The sequence below is a fragment of the Caloenas nicobarica genome, chromosome 1 (assembly GCF_036013445.1).
Source record: "Caloenas nicobarica isolate bCalNic1 chromosome 1, bCalNic1.hap1, whole genome shotgun sequence".
Lineage (NCBI taxonomy): Eukaryota > Metazoa > Chordata > Aves > Columbiformes > Columbidae > Caloenas > Caloenas nicobarica.
In genome coordinates this window covers 123,645,622-123,669,798 of record NC_088245.1, presented here as the reverse complement: position 1 = coordinate 123,669,798, position 24,177 = coordinate 123,645,622, and the positions used below count along the sequence as shown (strand labels likewise).

General features: G+C 47.1%; 1 protein-coding gene across 1 annotated transcript; it reads right to left on the bottom strand.

Moving 5' to 3' along the window:
• Nucleotides 1-2,694: 2,694 nt before the first annotated feature.
• On the bottom strand, nucleotides 2,695-3,075 carry KCNE1 (potassium voltage-gated channel subfamily E regulatory subunit 1). The gene has a single exon (XM_065626675.1). It carries the CDS (start codon nucleotides 3,073-3,075, stop codon nucleotides 2,695-2,697), a length of 381 nt encoding a protein of 126 aa, XP_065482747.1.
• Nucleotides 3,076-24,177: the final 21,102 nt, after the last annotated feature.

Here is a 24,177-nt window from a genome sequence, read left to right as displayed (position 1 = left end):
TTGCCTGGTCCACTATCATTTTGGGGGGGCACACCCAAACCCAGCACCCCCAGGGCACGCCAACGCCCTCCAAGCAGTCCCCCATCCCCAGTTGCAATGTGATCCACCAAACGGATGGTGCTGCTGGGGCTGCAGCAATCCTGACTGTATGCAATGTGTAACCAAAGGCTGCAGCTGTGATCACTGCACCGGACACTGGAGCCAAGCTTGCTTGGGATATTGCAGACCCTGGGAGTTTACCTGAGGTGAGGAATTTGTTCCTGACATTTTGATATTTCTCCAGATCTAGGTGTACTGAGAGATATCCCAGCACCCAGGCCTGGCTCTGCTTAACTGGGTGTAGAGAGGGGACGGTTGAGTGAGTGCCTGTCAGGTAGGACCAGTGTTTTTTTCTGTGAGCTTGTGAAACAGCTTAGGAGTGAAAAAAACATCTAAGGCCACAAGAGAAGTTTGTCGTTCAGATTTTATTGCTTTGTGCAAGTGAAAAAAATAGGGGGAAAAAGAGAACTATAAGCCTGAAATGTAATGGCAAAGCCCACAGTGGAAGTCTGGAGCTGCCACTGAAGGGTGATTTGTAGCCTGCTGGCACAGGAAAGCATTATGACTTGGGCACAGTGATTCCCCTCTTCTTTAAATAAATAAAATGGCAGAGCTGGAAAAAAAAATTAAAAAATGGAAGCCAGCTAATGCTGACAAAACTCTTTTCACAAATAACTACACTGAGCTATTACAACACGGTGACCAGCAAGTTCCTAGACTGTAAATACCTGAAAACACCTGGGGTGTGAGGGGAGCTGCAGGAGGGAGCCCTTTTGACAAGCTTAATTTTCAAAGGTTGTAATGTAATTAAAGGCCATTTTTGACACAAGTTTAAGCATTTTCGGCAATGCTGCACAGGCTTGCCTCTGGAGAAACAGCAAGCAAGAGCATTTGCACTCTTACAGAGGGAGGGAATTGCAAGTAATAAACAGACCGCACTGTGAGATCCCAAAAGAGCAGTGCCCAATCTGAGAAGTCAATATTTTTCCAAAGCTTGGCTTTGGTTTACATTCCTCTAGAGGAAAATCTCACTTAGATAATTAAGCTGATGGAGATTTTCCAAGCTGTTCAAGACAGCAAAAACATGTATCTTGTCCTCAGCTTAATGGTAGGCACCACATAAACATCTTTAAAAAAACAAAACAAAACAAACTGCATTTTTATTTGTCCTAAGTATCCTGGGAACACAAACATGGCTGGAATATTACTTTAATGGAAGTGCAATACTAAAGAAGTACCTATGCATGGAAAAGGGATATGTTGTGACTTGTATTTCTTGCTTATCCAAATACGTGGGTAGCTATCTGCCCTCGCCTTGCCTTTTAAGTGGCTGCCTGCATGACTTTCTTTCAAGCCTTTCCCACTTCTCTTTCCTCTCCAGTAGCTAAAAATGGGATGTGTATCTGTGGAGCAAAAATAAAAAAACCCCTCCTGCCCAGACCATTGCTTCTTTGATCCAAAACAAGAAAACAGGCTTCAAGCTGGCGAGGTTGCTATTTTGAGTAGCTCAATGTCCAGGGGAGCCATATTTCTCCCTTTTAACACAGACAGCTGATAGCTGCTGCTGCAGAAGCTGAGTTCTTCTGCCGCTGTCCTCCTGCAGCTCGGCAGACATAGCCTGCCCAAGGAGTGGGTAAAGAGGCCAAGGGCAGGAGAACCTTGCTGGCATGGACCTCTCATTGGGTCCTGCAGCAGATAAAACAGCTCTACCGGGAGAGGCTGCTCTTGGGAGCTGGAAAACTGCCCATGGGCTTTAAGTTAAGCACAGACATAAGCTGCATCAGTGATTAAGTATCAGACACTTTGTGGAAATGCTCTTCATGGAGTGGAAACTCACTTTCTAACTGAGGGCTAGCACTTATGTCTTGTGCAATAATTAACTGCGATTGAAACTCTTGAATCATTACACACTTGCATGACATAGACCCTGTGGGCTGCTGAATCTTTATGCAAGGGTGAGTGTTGCTGCCAGAATCAACCCCTATCCATGAGAAGGAAAACCAAAAGTAGCCAGCAAGACTGGTCTGGGGTACCTGCTAGGAATTAGGACAGCCACTAAAAAATTTCCCTGCAAAGTCTGCAATTTTGCACATGAATGGTTTTCAGAAAAAAAATGGAAATATTTTTCTAAATTTTTTTTCTCAAAGTGGTGTATGATTCTGAAAGAAATATGTAATCCACATCATTGTACAACTTCTAAAAAGATAATTCTATGCTGAACAAAAATGCAAATAAAATATTTCATCTACTTTTTCTTGGAAGAAACTTGTGCCTAAATTATACTTGGCAGTTAATGCTGGTAGCTTGTCTTTGATCCAATTTGGTTTTAATTACATGGACTACAGCAAGCATTCATACTGGCAATGCCAACATCTGCTTTTTTTGCTAGGTGAAGCTGATGAGTCCATGATACTCCTGCTGTGTCTCCCCCCATCTCCTTGACCTTACAGAGACTACAACAAGGTGCTAGTGGCCAGACACTTTTGCAGCACCAGGGCCATCACAGACCCATCAGATTCACCATCAGTTCATGGTTAAACAGTCTGATCGAGGCCCGTGCCCGATGCTTTGCAGATGGGCAAGCACCCAGCCTGGTTCATACCAGGTATCGGTCGAGTGGTCCCTGTGCAAAGTGCAGTCCTTTCTCCCATTTTGCTAGGAAGACTTAGCCTCGGGAATCTGCGTGTTGGGCTGCTCCACAGCCAGCTGGTTTTCAAGGACACAGCACAGCTTGTAATTTTCTATGAGCTTGGCTTGAAAATACTCCCTGTCCTTCTTGTGCCAAATGTCTGTGGCAATGTAGGTGTTGTAGTGGTCACAGGAGTCCTCCAGCCTCCTGACACGGATGTTCATCAGCATGACTCCCACTGCAAAGAAGCCAAAGAGGCCGACCATCATCAGCAGGTAGATGATTTCCAGGTTGCTGCTGGTACTTCCAACCTGAGAAGGTGCAGAGCTATTTGTCTGCTCCAGATAGTCTTGAAGCAGCTTGGAGAGAAGCGAATTCAGGGCTGTGTCATTGGACAGCACCAACATCTTGTTTTTCTGTCCTTCACACTTCTTTCTTCCTTAACTATAGTTTAGCTAGAAAAGAATAAAAAGAAGGAGCATGCCATCACATAAAGATGCGATTCCCTCTGTCTCTCTTTACTGGCTTCCCTCCTCAGTGAGAAAGCTACCTCGGGGCCAGCGCAGAGGCAGGGTGGCTGCACAGACCTGGGGGGCCTCTTCACCTCTTGTTTCCAAGCCAGGCTAGCTAGGCTGAGTCCAGCCCCATGAACACTTGCCTTACAAAACCGCCTCAGTCTTCACAGTCTGTTGCTGTGTGCAGCTGCCTCGGTTGTTGGCCACTCACTCAGCTACCCCACCCAGGCCTCCTATGCCACTATCTAAAGCCTATGACTCCTCTGAGCCCCCACAGGCATGAGGAGTGCCTCACTCCCACTCCACTGCTTCTGCCATTGAAGACTGTGATCACGGCTTCTCTCCATCCTCTCTCATCTACTTTCATCTTAAGGACTGAATTTAGAAATAAAATTTTGCACCTAATCTTCAGTAAGTAGAAATCACTCAGAGCAGCAAGATCCTCCTCTCTGCCCCTGCTGAGGAGTCTTGCCTTTCTTCTGTGGCTCTCAGAATGATATACACCATGCAAAACTGAGTAACCAAGCCTCTGACAGAAATGTATCCCACACTAATTTATTGCAACTTCCCAATGGGCATTTGCCCAGGGAATGGACACAGAGGGAGTCTATAATAACTGCCTACCCAGCAGTGGAAAGGGAAAACATCTCCCTTCATCCTCCCTCCTACAGGCTAGTGGTCCTTCTTCAGGTAGTTCATTACTTTCCCCTCTAAACTAAATCGCTATGCAACCGGTGTTTTATTGTCTGGTTAGGAGGACTTCCACCTGCATCACTGCAGTTCAGGAACAGGGGAGGAGATGGTAACGTCAATAAGCACCTGGACGTCCAAAGCCTCCTAGACATGGAACTCTGCACTGACAGTCTTACACAAGAAGCTGAAGGCTCCTTTTCACCTTTCCAATGTCAACTGTAAATCAGTTAATAACGCAATCCTATCAGCACTGCAGTCCCAAAGCCTCAGCAGCCAGGTAACATGACTGACAATATCATTACAGTGGCTAATTTAAATGTCTCTAGAAAATAAAGACAACAGTCGCCCTCTGGTTTTGCCCTTAACATGTCTGAATGAGGCACTGTTATTCAAGGTGACTTCTGTGACAGCAATCTTGTAATCACATAAGATGACTGTCAGTGCTTTCTACAGTTTTAAATCTGTGAGAGCAGGCCAGCATGTTAGCAACAGCTTCTCCAGCATACTTACTTTTTTTTTTTTTTTAAAAAAAAAGAGGTACTATATTATAGTAATTTATAATACATCAAGAAGGAAATGAACGCTTGGGCACACAAAGCCACCAGAAGGTCTAGGCAGCAATTACACCCCTCCACGACGGCAACATTAATGATGCATAGATGTTGTGCAGGACCTCTGCATGGGAGGAAGTTCAGCTGTGCACACAGCCTCCAGCTGCTGGTAATGACACTGCAGTAGACAAGATGCGTCTGGAGGCTTCTTTGAACTGTCTGTGTCTTGCTATAGTATAAATGCTGTGAAAGTAGATGCTGAGGCAGAGGAAGTGAGAAGAAGACACTGATATTGTGACCTGACCACCCCTTGTATGAAGAGCAGTTATTTACTTGGTATGTTCTGTGCTAGTGTGTGCTGTTGGCAGCTGAATTAAGTACAGTTAATGGAGACAATCAAATATAATCACATAAATTAATTGCTAATGCAATTGCATGTGCTGATTTTTAGTCTGAACCCTTTTGCTAGACCTCTCAGCTGTGCAGTCACAGATTTGGGGCCGGGTCAAAGTCAGATACTCGGGCCAGGATGATAAATTCTGTGGAGAGGGCCCCGTTCTCCTCACCATACCACCCTGAGCGACACGAGTGGCACCAGCCAACACCAGATAAGTCAGACTCCTTCCCCTGGCAAACAGGCAACCACCAGGAGCCCAGGTCAGGCTCCTGTGGGCTTGGAGTCACCCTGCTCCAAGCAAGCGGTTCCTGCCATGAGGTGCCTCACCAGCAGGAAAAATCAGCACACATGAGAGTATGCCTTGGTATTTTGGCTTTAAATGGAGCCAAGCCTGGGGGTGGCAGAGGGAGACAAAAATCCCCTGTACAAAACAATATTCTCATTCAATTTATTTCTTCAGTTGCATGAGTCAAAGCTACAGGAAATAACGTCTTGGCAGCTTGAGCTTAATAGTTAAAGTCTATTCACATTCCACAGCTGTTCTCAGATCCTTTAAAAAGGAAAGGAAGAGAAAAAGAAACTTAAACCTTTATCTGAGATTACTTCTCCTAAGTGTGTAGAACGTGTCGACACTGTAAAATGTAAAACTGCTAACAAATCATTGCAATGACTTTAAGACAAAACAAAGAAGAATTTCACTGGATCTCTCAACTTCTTCTGGAAAGATGGGCAATTATTTCTTGTAATAATTATCAGTAGCACTGAAGACACTTCAGTTGCTGATGAATGGGTGTATTGAGGCTGGGTATCCTCAGCTACCTCCCTATATTCTTTTGGGAAGTTTCTGAGGGTTGTGAGGTGTTGCTTGCACACTGGCTGGGCTGGAAGCTAGCAGGGAGCAGCCCCATCTCCATAACCACAACAGATGTCAATAACAGGAGAGGTTAAGGGGGAGAAGGAGCATGCTAGTGTTCCACAGAAAATCTCTTCCTGAAATCCCAGCAAACCTAAAGGCCTCATCCACCACTGCACGAGCCCTGTACAACTCCACTGAAATTCATATTGGGACCAGTTTAGAGCTGGAGTACACAGGACTGGGAAGAGCCACCTGTGTCACTGGCCTCCTTCATGACAGTGGGTCACATCTATCTGTCCCAAAAGCTGTCTGTTTTGACCATAACCAGGGTGGCTTTCCGCTCCCTGTCACTCTCCCCAGACCACCACTGATAGGCTGCAAATCACAACCACTTCCCCAGTCCCCTCATGGAGCTCCCCTGAGGAGCTCTGGGTGAAATCATGTCCAGCCCAAAAATCAGGATCCTGGTTTACTCAGGTTACAACTTGATAAGCCAGGACCTCACCTGAGGTGGTGTTCCTCATCCCACACCATCCCGCAGTAGGTTTCAGTGCATGCTGGGGGGTCACCCCTCCTTATTGCTCTTGTGGGGGCAAGCACTGGGTAGTGAGCTGCCTGTGTTAAAAATGACCTGGGGCAAAATTCAACAGTTCATCAACAGTTCACTGGCCAGTGATTCAGGGGGACTTCCTTAAGGTTGGCAGCAGCCTGGGTCACATCCTGGTCTCAGGTACGCTGCTGCTTCCCCGTGCATTACACTAAATACACGTGACACATCTCCAAAGCAAAAGTGATGGGCTCAGTGCAGGTTGCTTCCCAACACGTGGGTTTCCTGGCAGTGCAGGTGTACTGCTTGCATTGCCCAAGCTCATCTTCCATTAGATGTCAACAGTGACCTGAACTGCTGCCCCATTGGCCATGGTTTGTGGTACTGAGCCGCACCACTGGAGCTGGCCCTTGCTCACTGGGCCTTATCCCTTTCCTCTCTGCCACCTGCCGCTTCCCCTTTTCATGCCATGGATTTCTTGTGGGAGGTGGAGAGAGACCTCTTTTGAGTGATGTCTTCATGGAGAGGGTGGGTTTAGGATGACAGCCAAGATACCACAGGCAGGTTTCCAGCATTGGGGGATGGCCAAAAGCAGCACTCTAGGTGACAGATTTACACCATAAATGTCTCTGTGTGACAAGATGGGTATGGCCTACAGTTTATACAGTCAGTGGAGGGAGGAAAAGCATCTGTAGGTAGGTTAACCACCCCTTCCAAAGCATTTTATAATATTGCTTATAAATGAACAGGTTGTCAGCAGGTGTAAAACCATGCATTCAATCTAACTTCAGTGAAGATCCAAGGATCCTAGACAGTGTTTGCTTTCTCCATCTGCTGGCCTATATTGCTTAGGATGCTTTTAACCTGGACATTGCTCTATGCAAAATTTCACCAGCGATGTACTTACACAGGTGAGCTGCTCCTTGCAGTGGTGACACTCTGCTGGTGGAGAAAAAAGACTACTCAAATCCACCACCCTCTTCTCCCATACACCCCAAAGCCCCCCACGTAGAGAAGATTGAGTCCTGCTCTACTTATTTCCAAGTACACCAGAGTCTGTTCACACTGCTCAACCCTGCAACACCTCCCACCATCCCTATAGGAGTACCTGCTGCTCCTCCAAATCTCTGTGGCTTGGGCAAGAGCCATGAGGCACAGCTCAGGGAAGGGAATGGAGACCTGCTGGAGATGGAAAGCTGCTTTCTTGAAGGAAAAGTGAAAAATTAACCTCTGGTGGCCACTTTGCTCCTGGTGGTATTTTCCCTCAAGGGTAGAAGAAAAACTGGTCCAGGACCAACCCTGAGAGCTGCCTCCTGAAGGAGAAGGCTGAGAGGCCTCTGACAGAGGGCATCTGCCAAGGCTGCGTCTGTCAAGATTGCCTTATAACAGTTAACAGGAGAAATTAGAGAAGAAAGCTTTAAGCCATCAAGGTCCCTTGGTTTAAGAAGGCTGCACATGATAGAAGGTTGTGACGGCCAAGCTCAGGGAAGACACAGTTTCTCCTGGAAGCATGACACACTGTGGGACTGGAGGATGTAGGTGCATGCGCAAGTGTGGATAGGCTCTACATGCATCGTGTTTATCTGACCCCTCAGAAACTCTTCCTGAACATGACTGAGGCCATCTCTGCAGTATGACCATGCAATGACAGACCTACTCTCACATCTCGATCTTTTGGTGAGACAGGTACAACTGCCCTGATAAAGACCAGAGCTTCTAACATAGCAGCTGCTGGCTCTTTCGTGCTCTTCTTTTGGCACCTCTTGAATCTCACCATGGCTGTTGTCACGTATGCACTTTGGTTGGATGCTGACCATCACATACCCCCTGGGGTACAGTGACCCCAGTCATGTACACCCCTGAGGCAGTAGAACAAGAGAGGTGGGACCCCTCAATCAACAGACAGGGTCCCCAACCAGTGGGACACCTTGGCCCAGAGAAGCTTCTGGAACATGATCGTATCTAACCACAGCTCAGATCCGATCAGGTTATAAATGGGGCCCCTGTCAGAAACCCCCTTTGAGTTGGTTTTCTCAAAGCAGTGAGTCTATGACCAGAACCTCTCCCCTCAGTTGGGATGCCATCTAAGGAGACCTCCCAGGACTGACTGTCCTCATCCTCCCCGTGATGAATGATTATTTCTTCTAGATATAACCCTGAGTGACCCCTTGCCCTCCACTTCTGCCTGTCCTGGGTGTATGATTATATCTTCTGGGTACTCTTGAGAGAGTTTGACTTTTTGTGACTGTGCGCACACTTTAGATCATCATTCTTGTGTGTCAATGTGTAGTGTGTTGAGTGTTCTCAGATTGTCGACTGATTTTGGATTTTCCTTTTTTCACTGGTTTCTGTTGCTTGGTTTTGGCATTGTCATGAAATAAAGTTTGTTTGAGCTTATCCTTTGTTTGGACTGGTTTCAGTTTACCTCCATGACACTTGGACGTCCAAGTGCTTACAGCTACGGTGTGCTGGAGATATGAACTGCAAATCCATGATCCTGCCTGCATGATGTGGAGTCTGACCCCAGTTAAGTCTGCAGAGAGGCCAAGCTGAGCTGCTGCAGAGCTCAGTGTACCTGGCTGGGTGCTGGGACACTCACAGCCGTTGCTGCTGGGGAGGTAGGACTGTGACGGGGATACCACTGCAGAGCTGTAAATTGACATTTGAGGTCATGCAGGGACAAGAGATGGACTTGTGGGTCCCTTCCAACTCAGGACATGCTATGATTCTATGAAATACAGCAATTTCCAGCTGCAGAGCATCTGGCATTTAATTTAAATTCTGTCTACATTATAAATGTCAGAACTGCCATACACCTGGGTGGTTCCCAACAAAGGCGAAGCAGAATGGGTCTGTCTACTCAAAGGTAGGCTGGAGGCTGTTCCATGAACCTGGATGCCCCTGCCAGTGGAGTGCACCCCACCCAGCTGGAGCTGCCAGCTCCAGCACAGTCCGTTCTGCCCCTCTCTGTGTTGGGCTCATTCCCAACAACCGAGCGTCAGTGAAGCACACGCTGTGAGATGTTGTTGGTGCCCAGCGACTGCTGGGGTTTGAAAAGAAAAGAGGCAATTTTCTGTCATGTAATGTACCCAGAGGATGTGATACTCAGCTTTGGAGCTCAATGGGAAATTCGTCCTGGAGCATTAGGTAAGCAAACTGATTTGCTTTGGCTAGCTGTATTTTTCTTCCATGCTGAGGTTAAAATGTGATATTTATCACGTAGACAGAGGTGGATGTTAAATGACAGAATCTCCTCTCCTATTACAATTTTCTCAGCTCTCACAAATCAAAGGACCTATATTCTAATTTATTCTAAGCAAACACCTCCAGCAATCTCCCTCTCATATTGCTGCCAAAAACATCAGTAACCAAGCACCAGAAAATGACGAAGTCTAGAGGAATACATACCTTTAAAAAATACAGTGCTTTAGCAACTTCTCATGAACTGATGACACACAAAAAAAGCCTGTGCTATGCTAGTAGCAAAAGTTAGCACAGCACATTGCCCACATCCCCACATTTTCTACCAATGACATGCTTCTCCACCACCATAAAGCCATGGATCTACTGACCTCCTTGGCTCATTTTGCTGACTGTTCATTACAGAGATGAGTAGGTCAGACAATTTTCTGAAGCCGTTGCACAAGATAGACCCGGTTCCTCTCTCCAGCTCCTGGAAATTTTGCAACAGTGCAGCATCCAGGACACTACAACCCTATCAGAAATGGCACAACAGCACAGCCCAGAAGTAAGCAGGGTTGTATGGATAGATTTGCAGTTTTACACAAGATGCACACACCTTCCACACTCTCCACCTTTCTTTAGCAAATCTGTAGGCTCTCCCAACCAGTCCTAGGGCCATCCATCCCTACCCACCTGAGCAACACTTCAGGTCCTTGTGCCGCTTTAAAAAGCAATGCTCATGCAGTGGGGTACACTAATTTCTTCCCAAAAGCGCCAGTTTTATCTGATCGTGAGATGATAGATATTTAGCTCTCTTACAAACACTGCGTATGTATCATACTATTTTAAGTGGAAGACCCAATAACCCTCCCAAACAATACGCATCCAAGTTCATCCTCCCAGATGCAGCTGCCTTGGGCTCACACCCTGCCCAAAAGAGCAAGCAAACACTGGTGCGGCTGTAACAGCAAACAAAACCTGGCAAGCAGAGCCCCGGCTCCTTCTTCTCCTCCATCAATTCAGCTCTGCGGCTCAGCAGCTCCGTGGCTCTCGTAGCCTCCCAGTTCTCTGCCACCCCCTGCTCTCATCCCCAGTCCCTCTGCGCAGAGTGTTGGTACAGACCTGTCAGCAAAGCACAGCTGGGTGCAAGGCTCCAGTCCCTCCTGGGGAAAGAGAATTAGGAAGATGTGAGCCCTTGGAAAATCCCCGGGGTTAAATACCCCAGGGGTGTGAGCGGGCAGAGGCTGGCTCCCGCAGGGACAGCAGCCTGGCTGTCAGTGTACCCTGTCCCCAGGATTAGTGCAAAAGGTAAGAGGCAAACAGGAAAACACCCAGACTCACCAGGCTGGGGGAGGGCAGGAGCCTGTGGCGTGGGTGCCGTCGGCCGGCCTCCCGCTGCGGCTGCAGGTGCGGGCTCCAGCCCTGGGTGCAGGGGCGGGAGGTGCTGAGGGGGCACTGCGGCAGCTCCTGTGCTGGCACATGTGGGTGACACAGGCCCCGGCACCACGGGAGGCAGGCAGGGCAGCATGAGGGGAGAAGGAAGAGGATGCGGAGGTGTTGGGGCATCACCGGTGCTGCTGCTCTGACCCCACATGAGCTGTGCTTGCACCCTGACACTTGCCTCCCTGCTGACCTGCATGCTTGCACGCACAGACACATCATGCCCCACCTGTCCTTGGTCTAGACCAGGGACCAAAGCTGTACAGCTAGGCATATATGGAGGTATTTTTAGAAACAACAATAGTGTCAGCAAAATCCCCTGGGATTAGGAGCTGTGATGATGTGAGTTGAGGTCCATCTTCCAGTGACATTGCAGTCTTTGGGATGTGAGGAGGAAGGGGGTTGATATTTCAAGGGCTGCCCCTCGAACCCAACACAAACAGCTCACAACAGGGGGCACTGGCTAACTCCTATCCATCACCTAAAAAGAAAAAAGAAAGAAGAGAAGAGAGAAGAGAGGAGAGAGAGGGGAGAGGAGAGGAGAGGAGAGAGAGGGGAGAGGCGAGGCGAGGCGAGGCGAGGAGAGGATCAAACAAAACAAAAAACCAAAAAAACCCCCCAAACCAAAAGAAAACCCAACAACACCAAAACCAAACCAAAACAAACCAAAATGAAAAATAAAATTAAAAAAGAACCAACCAAGCCTAGAAACCTATTTTCCATTTGAGAACAAAGTGTCTGTAGTCACAAGTTAGCCAAAGGGAAGCTTCATTAATGCCCGCCTGGAACCTATAAAATAAATTTATTAGCATTGCAACGCAGCTGCGTTTAAACTCATTCAGAGGATGCCAGTGTTGTGGGACAACGTGTCCTCAGCATCCCTGGGGCTTTGGCAGATCCACACCAGTGTGTCATGTGGCCCCTGGCAGTTCCCTGCCCTGAGACTCTCAACAGCCCACAGTAAGCAGGGACAGCCCCTCCTTAGCTGACGCTCATTGGCTTTACGAAGCGCTGTTGCTAGGACAACTGCTAGAGAAGAGAATTTAAATGGTAATTGAGGTATTGAAATGAATGGATGAAAACAGTATCTTGATATTTCCTTGCATGCCCACTTTCAGGAGGTTTATTCTGTGTTTTCAGTGGGATGGAGGCTGTAGCCCATGTTTTCATTGCCCATGATGTTGCTGCATCTCAATGAGGGACCAGGCTGTTAACGAGATAATTTCCCAGGCTGGCTCTAGGCAGGGAGATACCTGCAACAGCAGACTTCACTGGAGGAGGGGCTGGGAAGCGCCAGTGACTGTCCTGAGCTGTACCCAAAGCCTTAGAAAAATCTGGCTTGCTGCTGGTCCAGCTGTTGCGTGCTCAGTTTCTCTCCTCCAGGGCAGCAAAATTAAGTTTCACTTTGCTTCTGGGAAGCCTTGAGCCAGATCTGACACTTCTTGCTTTCATGCACCCCCTAGCACCCGCAGAGCAACCCTCTTTCAGATCTTTTAGTTGAATTTGTTGCCTGCCACAAGGCACAGTGTTTGTAGGGCCAAGAAGATGGAGAAGTTGAAGGGATGGCCCAAGATCAGAGGAGGAGTCAGTGGCAGTGCAGGACTGCTTCACCAGTACAGGGGAAGGTGTTTCCCTTTTCCAGAAGACCAGCAGCACCAGCCTGGGGCCAAGCACAGCCACGAAAACACTAGAATACAAAATTGTGTGCCTGGGTGTGTGATCTCATCCAAATCACAGAAGAGTGTCGCAAGAGTTTAACCAAATACTAGAGCATCACCAGGAATAGATGCTGCTATAAGGATGGGCTGTGGCTAATTAGAAAAAACTGCACTGCTTGATAAGTTTATTAAATCCTCTGGCAATGCATAAGGATAAAAAATAGGGTTATGGCAGCAAAGGCTCACTCCATTGTGGGGGTGGCTTGAGCATGCTGAAAGGTGTTGCCTCAAACTTGGAGAGAGTCCAAAAGTGGATGGGAGAGGAGAGGAGAGGAGAGGAGAGGAGAGGAGAGGAGAGGAGAGGAGAGGAGAGGAGAGGAGAGGAGAGGAGAGGATGCAAGGTCAGTGACAGCAGAGAGTGAGCAGCTAGGGTTTGCTTCCTCCTCATAGGGGAAATTTGGGACAAAATTAGATCATGTCACTTCCCGGCCCAGTCTTCTTCTTTCTGTGGCTGAATAACTGAGAAGGTGTTGGGGAAGAGGAGCATCACTTTTATGGGGACCTAGTGGCCATGTCCTTCTTTGGGAGAGGGCGGGGGCATGGGGAGGGTGCCACTGGGACATGAGGCAGACTGGGCATTGGTACCCAAGGCACCACTTTGAGCCAGGGCTGAACAGCAATGACCCCATTTCTTGTCACTGCCCCCCAAGGCTTGGCTTTCCACTGGCATGAAGGATGACGGGCCATGGAGAGCACCTGAGCTGTCCTGGAGCGCAGTATCACCTAAACCCATGCTGAGGCAGCACCACTCACCCCATGCTGAAACAAGCTTTCCCTAGGGAAGATGGGAGCATGTCACCGGGAGTGGCAGCCAGTGATGTGATGATTCCCTTGCCATCACCCAGGCAGGTGAAGAGTGGGGTGTCAACCTATCATCCCAAATGCAGCAGGGAGGTTACCAACCTAATATGGGGTGCGAAGGGCACCTGGCCCCTTCTGCAGAGAGCCAAGGGGCAAGTCTCCCTTCAACCCCGTAGAAACACTATTGCATCTCTGGGATTTGCTTCATTCTTGTTATATCACAGAAAGCTGATATTCAGAGTCATGTTCCTAAAATCAGCAAGGGTTCTGCAAACAGGATCCCACTGGTTAACATCCTGTGATGGGGAAGAAAAATGCGAATACAGTGACTAACCCCTCCTTTCCCTCATCCCATACCCCACTGAGCATTGGGGTAACCTCCAGCAAAACTGCTCCAGTTGATGCAGCTCCAGAGAGGGCTGAGCTGTGGGGCTGGGCAAACCAAAGCAAGGATTTTTAAGAAATCTCGGGATTTGTGTGGGACTACCCCAACCAGCACACCAGCATGGCTTCATTGCAGCCAAGAGGAAGATTATGTCTTCATCAGGAAAGAGCAGCTTATTTTTTTTAGAAGGGCGTGTGTAACTTCTATTTGAGTTTGGTGGGACCTGACAGTGCATCTGACAGGGAGATTACTGTTTTTATATAGCAATGGCAATATACAAAGTCTAGGCTCAACTCTGGGCAAGAATTTTCTTTCCTCTCCCCGATCTGTCAGTAGCTGAAGTTTTCATTTCCTTAGATGCAATGACGACATGTAATGACAAGGTCCCTCAGAAAGCAAATGCAGATTTTCTCTGGAAGGTGACAAGGGACATTTCACAAGCACAGGAGTCTGCACGTCTCTTGATACCATATTCCTGGTGGAGGTCTTCTATTTTTAAACTGGTCTTACTGTCGTTTTGAGGAAAGAAATACTAAAGTAGGTATGGGGAGTAGAGAATGCAGTTTACTCTTTCAGTGAATCATGACTCTTAAGAAGGTTAGCTCTGTGGCTTTTGCACATAAATAGATGAAGTCTAACCTGTTTCTGTCCAGATCATTATCTTTGGCACGTTCCCACACATATCATGTTAATCACTCAAAATCAGGGGAAATCACCAGAAAGTTATACAAACCCTTACTTGCAAAGTTTCATTGGGCTCCTGAGCAAGAGATGAAAGGGCTGCTCAGGGCATCTCGGGGGGAGGGAAAAATAACTCAGAAGGTGCCTTTGGTCTCCTCTGGTCCCACAGTGACCTGAGCTGGGCTCAGCTCATGGCAGGCACCAGGCTGCGGCTGCCCACTCCCCTCTGCTTCCTCATGGCTGAGCCAAGGGGACGCGAGGATGACCAGGGCTTTGAGCCCTTCTCCAGTGCCATCTCTCACCCCAAGAATCTCTTCCCACCAAACAGCTCTATTGCTAAAAGTTTCAGCCAGCCCCTTGGGGATGCAACCTCCAATTCAGCCCAAATGCTGTAGAAGTGACTTTGGATTGGGAGTTATCCAAGTCATCTCAGAAAGGATGGGCTTTCAAGAAAACCACAGCACTGGCTTTCTGAAAATGAAGCTTGGGTCAGATAGTAAAAAATATAAGTACTCAGAATGGCACATAACCTTTAGCAAACCTGGCCAAGAGTTTGACACTAATTCACTTTCTGATATCCTAGCACTAATGCAAGCACATCTGTTTCCTAAAAGCAAGGACATGGACCACCTGCTCCCCTACATTTGCAAAACCTCTGCTATTATGCAACCACAAAATAAAGGTTTACTTGGCTGCAGCAGCAGGAGCGATGCCACAGGTCAGAGATGCAGCTGGCACAAGTCAGCGGAGCTGCAGTAAAGTAAACAGAGCTGTGTGGATTTACATCAGGTGGGGAAACTGGCTTACAATTTGCAGCCTGCCATTGAAGTACAATTTAGACTGAAAAACACCCCCACAATGTTAAATTAAAAATGTGCTGACACCTGCAACGTTTGGAAGAGACACTGGATAGAGACGCTTCTGACCCCCATAACAAGGTTAAATGCAATTCCCTTACTGGAGAGTAATTCACAGATGCCAGCAGAGGCATGAAAGCTGGAGTGTCATATTTTTATGATGATGATTCAGCTGAATCATCCTCGATCAGCAAGCACTCATTGCTGTAATGACCAGACAGGGAAAATTCGGTTTACCAGTGACTGATGCTGCAGTTTATTCTTCCGACTGTTCACCAGGTGTCATGGGAATGCTGTACCATTAACAACAAATTCACATCCACTCCAGACTACATCTCTTGATAGCAAGCCACAGTTAGCAGCTCCTGCAGCACCTGTGCTGTGGTTCCTGCCACTTTCCAGTAGCAGCATTTTGGGTGAACTGTGACACGGTACCTGCAGGGAAAGGACTGACTCCTTTTCTCACCACCATGCAGCACAGGTCTACTGTCCCCAGCACTCAGTCTCCTGAGCACTGCTGCAAACACACGTGGAAAGCAGCACAGTTACCTAACAATAAGTAGAACTTAATTAAAAAAATCACAATAACTCCCCATGGGTGCATGGAGACAGCCATAAAATTCCCTGACATGTTCCTACCGGCTACCAATGCTGTTTCACAATTGACCCAGTCTTGCTGGGAAATGAGCGCTTCCCAGGACAGGAGCACAGTAATCACGTTAAATGCTCCTGGCTCAGAGCTGAGTATGCAGATGACCACAGCTCTATCACCACCAGCAGCACCGGCCCTTGGCACCCTGGAGTGGGACACACTGCTCGCAAAATATTCAGTTCCCTTTTCTATCAAATGGTGGTTAATTTTTTTTCCTCAAATGGGTAGAGTCTGATAAGTAAAAACCAGGATTTTTCTCTTTACCCACCACACTCCCCTACAAACATTCAGTCCTGTGAAAATATTTTCTTTTTTTTTTAAGATGCTGTTTATGTGGGTAACAATCCCCCAACACCCCTCATCCTGAAGCCACCCCAAAGAGAGGAGGCCAAGTTTTGTCCCAGGCAGTGGTACAGGAGCCCAGGTCACGACAAAGCCATCACATTTCTTCCTTCCTCCTCCCAGGAGAGCACCTGCCAACGTACATTACTGTTCTTGTCTCCACAGATGAAAAAGCTGCATTAATGAAGGGGAGGAATAACTATCATGTGTTTTTTTGAGAAGCAGCAGCAATACAGGCAGCTTTTTTTTGCTCTAAGGGATACTTGAACTGTTTTTTCCACTTTTCTCCAGCTTTATTCTGTGCAGGGATAAATCAGGGGTCAAGTCTGCTCTGGAGCACCTCCCTCCTCATCTGAAGCTGGCTCGAGCACATGTGCTATCCTGGTTGCACCAACAGAGATATCCACACATTCAAGAGCATCCCTGTCCCAGCACATATCCTGCGCCATCACAAGTCCTTCAAATGCCAGTCACAGTGCACCTTACACCAGCAGGTGGTTGCTACCCAGGGACTGGTTTGCCCTCTCCATTATAGGCCATGGATGCTGCCTAAAAGGTCTGCAAAGGCATTACCATTCATTTCTGACAGAGGCATTTGTTCCTTGTGAGGAGCATGTCCGCATGTGCCGAGGTGAGGGAAGACATGGCATAGAGGGGGAGGCAGGCATTTCCCAGTGGTGCCTCGCAAAAAGCAGCTCCATAGGCAATTCGGAGATCAGCTTGCCCTGCGCTCCGCCTTTGCTGGTACCCTCAGCCCCTCACTCCTCAAGAGCGTTAGAGCAACAATCCAGAAAGAGCTGAGGGGAGATGGTGCTGCCTTCCTGACCATCTCCTTGCTGCAGTTCCCCATCACAGGAGGTGTCTGGGGACCCACTCTGCAGAAAGCCCATTTTTGGCTCAGGCTCTCAGCCTGTCATGAACAACATGTCTCTGGCCCTGCAGGAACTAATGGTGAGGGACCCCATCCTGCCACCAAGATGATACCTATAAAATGTCCACCACATGTGTGCAGGAGGAATTTCTTTGTTTCACTCTGCACCCGCTTTGGAGACAAAAAAATTAACTTGTCTGTAGATCATTTGATTCTGCCTCCTTCAGAATATTCTACTCCTTAAAATACTGGTTTGGGATTGAGAGCCCCTTAACCCTTCAAAGGTTTCCTAGGTGATCTTGGTGTGTTGCCCAAACCCATCCAAAATTGGAATTTAAAACCAAACCAAAACAAAACTAAAAGGTTAGTTGCTGCCTAACTGCTGAGATGCCCAGCCTAACCTACTCGTTCATGCTGGGCTTGTTGTCTAAGGGGGATTAGGTACTTGTTTGCTGTCAAGGTTTAGAAAAAGGTGGGGTTACGTGCATCTTTTAAAAGGATTTTCCTGAGCAAAGTACAGCTAAAATAGCACTTCAGACATATTTTGAGGGAGGATTTAAAGATACTGTCTGAAGACCTCACTTAAACACCCCAGGGGAGGTTTGGATTGGATATTAGGAAAAAACTCTTCACAGAAAGGGTAGTCAAGCACTGGAACAGGCTGCCCAGGGAAGTGGTGGAGTCACCATCCCTGGAGGTGTTTAAAAGATGCATAAATGAGGTTCTTAGGGACATGGTTTAGTGCCAGCCTTAGGTTAATTGTTGGACTCGACAATCTTGAGGGTCTCTTCTAACAAAAATGATTCTGTGATTCTAAACCAGGTGGAATTACAGAAGCTACATACTCTAAAAATAAAACATTATGAGAAAAGAACCTGTGAAAGCAGTGCAGTGGAAAAGCACCACAGACCCCTCCATAGTTTGACGATGGGGCCATGCTAACACTAATTAGTGAGTGGAAAATACTGTAAATTTCCTCCTCCTTTGCAGTACACAGAAGTTGAAATCCATGCCAGGTTCCATTAAGAAATCAAAACTGCATTGTTTTGGCATTTTTCCAAAGAGAGAACACACACGGAGATGCAGGTTTCAGGATGTACCAAGTACAAAATGAGAGCATGTGACTGAGAAGAATTCATTGTCACTTGTTCCACTCAATCACATAAGGATCAGACAGTACAAAAAAAAAAATCACCTGCACCCCGCTTAAATATAAGGTTATATTTGCTCACTGTGCAACCTCTGCTGCTGCTGCAGCAGTAAGACAGAGGCTGTCAGATGTCACGCAATGCCCATCGCGACCCAATGTCAGCACCCAAAAGGACGCAGCACGCCCATGCTGCAGGAGAGCAGTCAGTGGTTTGTGTTCCCTCTCGCTGTGGCACAGCAGCAACCCTGGTTGAGCAAGCGGTTCCCACATGATGCTCCCCCTTCACTACCTTTTCCTTCCATTGTGCCCAGCTTCCCTCCCCTCACCTTGCGGGGAAAATGTGAGCCTGACAAAGCATAATCTTGTCTCAACCAAGCGGCAAAATTCAAAGGTTACACTCACAAAGCACATCTAAACAAACGAGATGCCCAGTATTGAAAAGCCCACAGCCATTAGATGATAGGATCTCCAAAGAAAACGCACCCCAGCCCCCCAAAACCTGCATAGGCAGCAGAGGGTTTGTACTGGCAGTGACCCACGAAGAGCCGTGGCATCAGGCAGGAAGGGCTTTTGGAAGCCACCACAGCATGACCACATTGTTAGAGGTTTATTAATCCTCCCAGTGTTTAAAGTATTGAAAACTTTACAGGTTTGCATTGTTCTCCTTTGGCAGTATGTTGCTTAAGCAAAAATAATATTTGAACCTTTTTCCTTCACTGAACCCAACCACCCCAGTGAGCATTTTATACCCATATTTTTATCAGCAGATCTCCCAATACACCGAGAAGCAGAGCTGCTTTATGCTCAGAAACCAATTTTGCTGGCAGCATTGCCAGAAGGAAGAAAAATTAAAGATCCCCTAATGGGACAGAAAGACCAAGCTGTCCAAATGTCCCCTCTAATCTCCCAAGAATTTGCACTAAATTGCCAGGTAGGGTTGGGACAGGAAGGCCCTCCACGTGCTAGGAAGGACATTCTCAGAAATGTGTCTATTCAGGAAAAGAAACAAATCATGGCGGAAAGGAAACCTTGTATCCTGAGAAGCAATAGTAAAAAATACTTTTCCGTTACCTTAGCTAAAATAACGAAAGCTGTACACTCACTGTCTTGCCCATGCAACCCACATCCTATGCCTGCACATCACGTAAGGTCCAACCTTGCCTGCATTATCAAGGAAGACTTTCAGAGGCAGCACTAGTCCTGATTTGATTTTTTTTCTCCTCAAAAAGCTGCATGTTGTAGAGTGTGAGGCACAGATAAGCTTTTCTTCAGAAGCAGCCTCAAGCATCTTCCTGCTGTGCTGTTTTTCCCCTTGAGCAAACACCAGATGCGAGCAGTATGAGCAAATTGCCACCCTTCAGAAACCTCTGAGAGCCTTTGTGTTTCCAGTCCGCTGACCCATGGCGGAGTGAGAGGGCCAGGGCTGCCTCTAGGATGTGCTTTTTCTGGACATCCAGCTATGTCCCTGCAGCCTTTGCCAAAGCACTGGCACTGATTTGCACTGTATCTCTCCTTACCCCAATTTTGCATGGATTTAACCATGTTAGCACGAGCAAATTTTCTCCCAGTTTGGTGTAAGGAGAGTCAGACCTTGTGTATCACCTTGAGGGCGCAGCCAGAGCTTTTGCAGTTCCTCCCAAAATACATTTCTAAGCAGCAGCAGAGGAGCCAGATTATCCTGGCAAGCACAAGGCATTGAAGCAGGACTCTTCATCACCCCATCCTGCCAGCCTGGCCAGCACAAAACCCAGCTGCCATCATCCCAGCAAGGGTCTGCACAACACAAATGTGTAGTGTCTGCTCTCCAGCATCTGTCCTGCCCTCCTCTGCCTCGGGTGAGTGCTGGGCACAGCCCAACCCTCCAGCCATCCTGGCACCCCGTGGCCCATCGGTACCTCTCGTGCTGCAGCTCTAGATTTCTTATCCCTGCGATTTGGAAGTGGTGAGCAAAAAAACCACCTGCTGCTCAGTCCTTCTGTGGGACAAGGAGAAAAGGCTTTCTGTATTTGTAAACTAATCCAGATATCAAAGGCAAGCGTGAGCCACATCACTTGTATTTTCTTCGATAGAAGTGATCCCACAAGGCCCTGAATATTAGATAGTTGCTCGGGCTATGTAACAACTTGTTTGTAGCTTCACAAACTGAAGGGCAATATCATTCCTTGGTTAGTACATATAGGTCATCTTTCTTCTCTGATCACAACCAAGCAGAAGGAAATTAAATCCTGCAGTTTAGGAACAGAAGGTACAGAAAAGTCAGCCTACGAGTGGTATTACTCCACCTGGAAACAGCATTTTCTGTCAGGTTCCTCTCTGCTTCAACACACACATTTCATGGGAGAAAAAGCAGAAGGATGTGGGCTGACTCAGAGGATGTGAATATCAAACAGGGCACTCGGCATCTGAAGTGCCTTGAAGCAAAGGTACAAGCTGTGTTGTGTTTCTCCCAGGAAATGTCCCATTTAACACAATATCTTGAGTGGCCAGACCTGTTTAGGGAAGACTGGTAAGAAACTAATGTCAAGCTAGGCAGCCTTCGGCACAGCCTCTCAGCTGCCAGCAGCCATGGCCGCAGCTGGCACTCCTTGCACAGCACTACGTATTATTAAGCAAATCCTTATGTCTTGCTGAAATCAGAGGCGGTAGTGACCTACGTGAATTAAGAACACATCAAAACAATTGAGGCCTTTTGCTAACCAAAAATACACGTAGAAAACCAAAACCAGAGGTAGCACTGAATAAGAATAACTCTGGATGGAAACCCCTGCTTTGCCATGGTGCTGGGCCCATTTGTTCAGTACCCCGCAGTACCTCTGGACCGCAAATGCATTGGAAATGAGAAGACCATGACCACAGATTTTTCGGCTACTTTTGCAGCTGGTCCTGAGTTCAGATCCATCCCATATAGGACCTCACACTGTGCCTGTCCCTGCCACACCTGAGCACCAGCTGCTGTGCTAACAGCACAACAGCGCACAAGAAACCCCAGTTTTACCAAAAATCACTAGCTAATTCTCCTCCCTTTCAAATAATATCAGCTCTTGTTTAATACCTACCTGGAATTAGTGCCCCAGGTTCTGTGCAGACAACAACACGTGGGGGTCAGGAGCTGGCCATGCTGGCCTGGGGGAAGCAGCCTGCCTGCACATGTGGGGCTGAACTAGACTTGCCATGGGCTATAGCTTATGCAAAATCAATTAATCAGCACTTAAATCCTTACCTCAGAGCAGGGTCTGCAACACCGAGGTGAGAAAGAGAGCAGTGAAACAAAGCTTAACACACAGGGGCGGCCGCTCCATTCTTCAAGGCAACTCCTTTTCTTCCATATCAATATCAATATCAATATCGTGTGTTAACTGCAACTTCCTTGCAGCAGAGGCCTCATCTCTCGCCTACCTAGAAAACATCTTGCAGAGTTTAGGCGTGATGTAATTAGAGGCAATGATGATAATAATTAATTGATTTTGAAGTTATCATCTATCTTCCATGCATTTAACGAATGACAGAGACAGAGCCTCCCAGAAGTGCCAGAGGCTGTAGCTCCACCTAATGACATTGCTAAAAGGGAACCTCAAATGCATGCTGGCAGAGATTAATTGTGGTAGGTAGGCTGTCAGCACTCCAGTCAAACTTTTGTTATCTGTCATTTGGAGACATAAGCCCAAGGCTACTGAGAAAGGCAGAGCTGGAGAACATACCAGCTAATGGCTCATGCAGCTCGCAGTCAAAAGCAGTGATGGGGAGAATAATATTGAAGTGTAGCCCAAGGGTTTCATATTGATCCACAGAAATAAATGCCTCGATGAGTTACAATATCTGTATTGCAAGCCTTAAAACCCAGCCCCTCAGCTTATTGTCTGGTTTTTTTGTGTGTGCATGTGCAGACATAAAAGAAAGAGAGACAGAGATGTATGAGATGTGTGAGTTCAGCAGAAAGTTCACAAGGAAGCAGCACTCTGAAGTTCAGAAGACCAGCTGACACTTGTGATCATGAAAGGCACGCCCACATAATCTGATGGCTTTCTAAGAGCAGTGAAACATTTTTTTTCTACACCACCAGCTCCTAGACTGGCAAGAAAGGAAGAATCTGCTACCATCTCCGAAGAAGGGAACTGCTGGGCAATAAAAGCTCTGTCCTGCTTCCACCATCTATAGAATTTCCATCTGTAAGAAATTCTGGCAAACCCAAACCAAAGTTGCATGTGCAAGGAACAGAAACTGTGCCCCTCTGCGGGGCCCACCATCCATCTGTGGATGCTGTGGGTCAGTGGGCAAGATGCTGCCCCTGGCAAGCTGCCCACCACCCTCACCAGCCCCACCTCTCACTCAGGGCCCTCTCTCTGCTCTCCTCCTCTTCACCTGGGTTTTTTAATGTATATAATTATACAAATACACATGTTTTTGATGTGCACACATGGACATTTTCTCCACACACTGCATATTTTCATTACTTCAGGCATTTCTTTTCCTCCTAGGCAAAAAAGACTTCCCAGCTTTTTAACTTCCTCCCACTCAAAACAATGGGCTAGACAGAGAGTGAAACTGTTCCTCCTTAAATCAGGCTGTCTTGCATTCCTCTTGCTTTAAAGAAGGGACTATTGCTAAACTCATTATTTCCATTCTTCCTCGGTCAACAAGCAAGGCTGAAGCCTACGCTTGTTCTCAATTTGGGCTGAAACAGTCCAGGGGTGAAAACACTGCAAGCAAAAGGTGAGGTGAACTTAATCGCAATGCTTGTAGAAGCATTGGACTTCATTACCAAGGTGTTTTAACAAACAACTCTACTCTCCTGCTTTTACAGATTCCTGGCTGAACCTGTGCATTCTCATTATTGCAAAGCAAATGTCCTTAGAGAATGAGTTGCCTTTAAATTAAAAACTGGTAGCTAAAAATCCAGACAAAAACATTTTGGAAGACCCAGTTTTATATGGGAGAGCAGTTCGTTCATTGAAATCCCCCATTGCCACAAAGCTCATGAGTTTTGAAAAAGTCATCATGGCAGAAGTACCACCACTGTCAATACATTTGAGCTCTGTTTGCTTCCCAGCAAGACAGCCCAGGCAGGAGTGTGCTGCCCTGGGGCTCAGCCCCCAATGCCTTTTGTAGGTACATCCCAACCCAGCAAACTCCAAGGACTCCTTGGTGCTGACTGCTGTCCATCCCTCTGTCACACACAAATGAAGATGCTCAAGTGATAGATGACAAATGCCCCATCTTACTAAAAGTGAGATCCGTGTGCCAAACAGCAGGTCAACTGAATTTAGAAAACTGTATATTGTTATAACAAACATTTTCCCCAAGCAGTTGCATTACTTGTCCATGCCATTCATAATGCAATGATTAACAGATTTACTAATTTTAAGCCTACTTTGTTTTTTCCACACTAGGAAATGGAAAATGTGAATTCCTGTTGTTCATCTCTTGTGCCAGATATAATACATAATTCCTTTTGTTTGGAAAGTTCAGTTTCCAAACACCAACCATTACTCAAACCTTATTAATGCAACAAGTTTACCATCCAAATAGTTTCCAGTAGATCTCACCAAGAGCGTGTTTTTTTTCTGGTGTTATGACCAGCTACACTCACGTCATAAAGCTCCACTTGCCATCACCTTTTATCCAAAATGTTTTTTTAAAAAAACAAGTGGGATTCTTGTCTGTTTTAACCACCAGTGATTTGCTACCTGTGAGCATCACGGGAACACTCTAGTCAGCCAGGACCACTGCAAACTGCTCAAACGTTTTAGCATCTTAGCCTTAGTTATTTTATGTGAACCAAAATATTTGGTTTGGGTACTGCAGAGCATTGCAGGCTGAATCACCAGCTGCCTGTCCTGTCCTATACCACCCCAACAGCCTCTCAGCCTCTC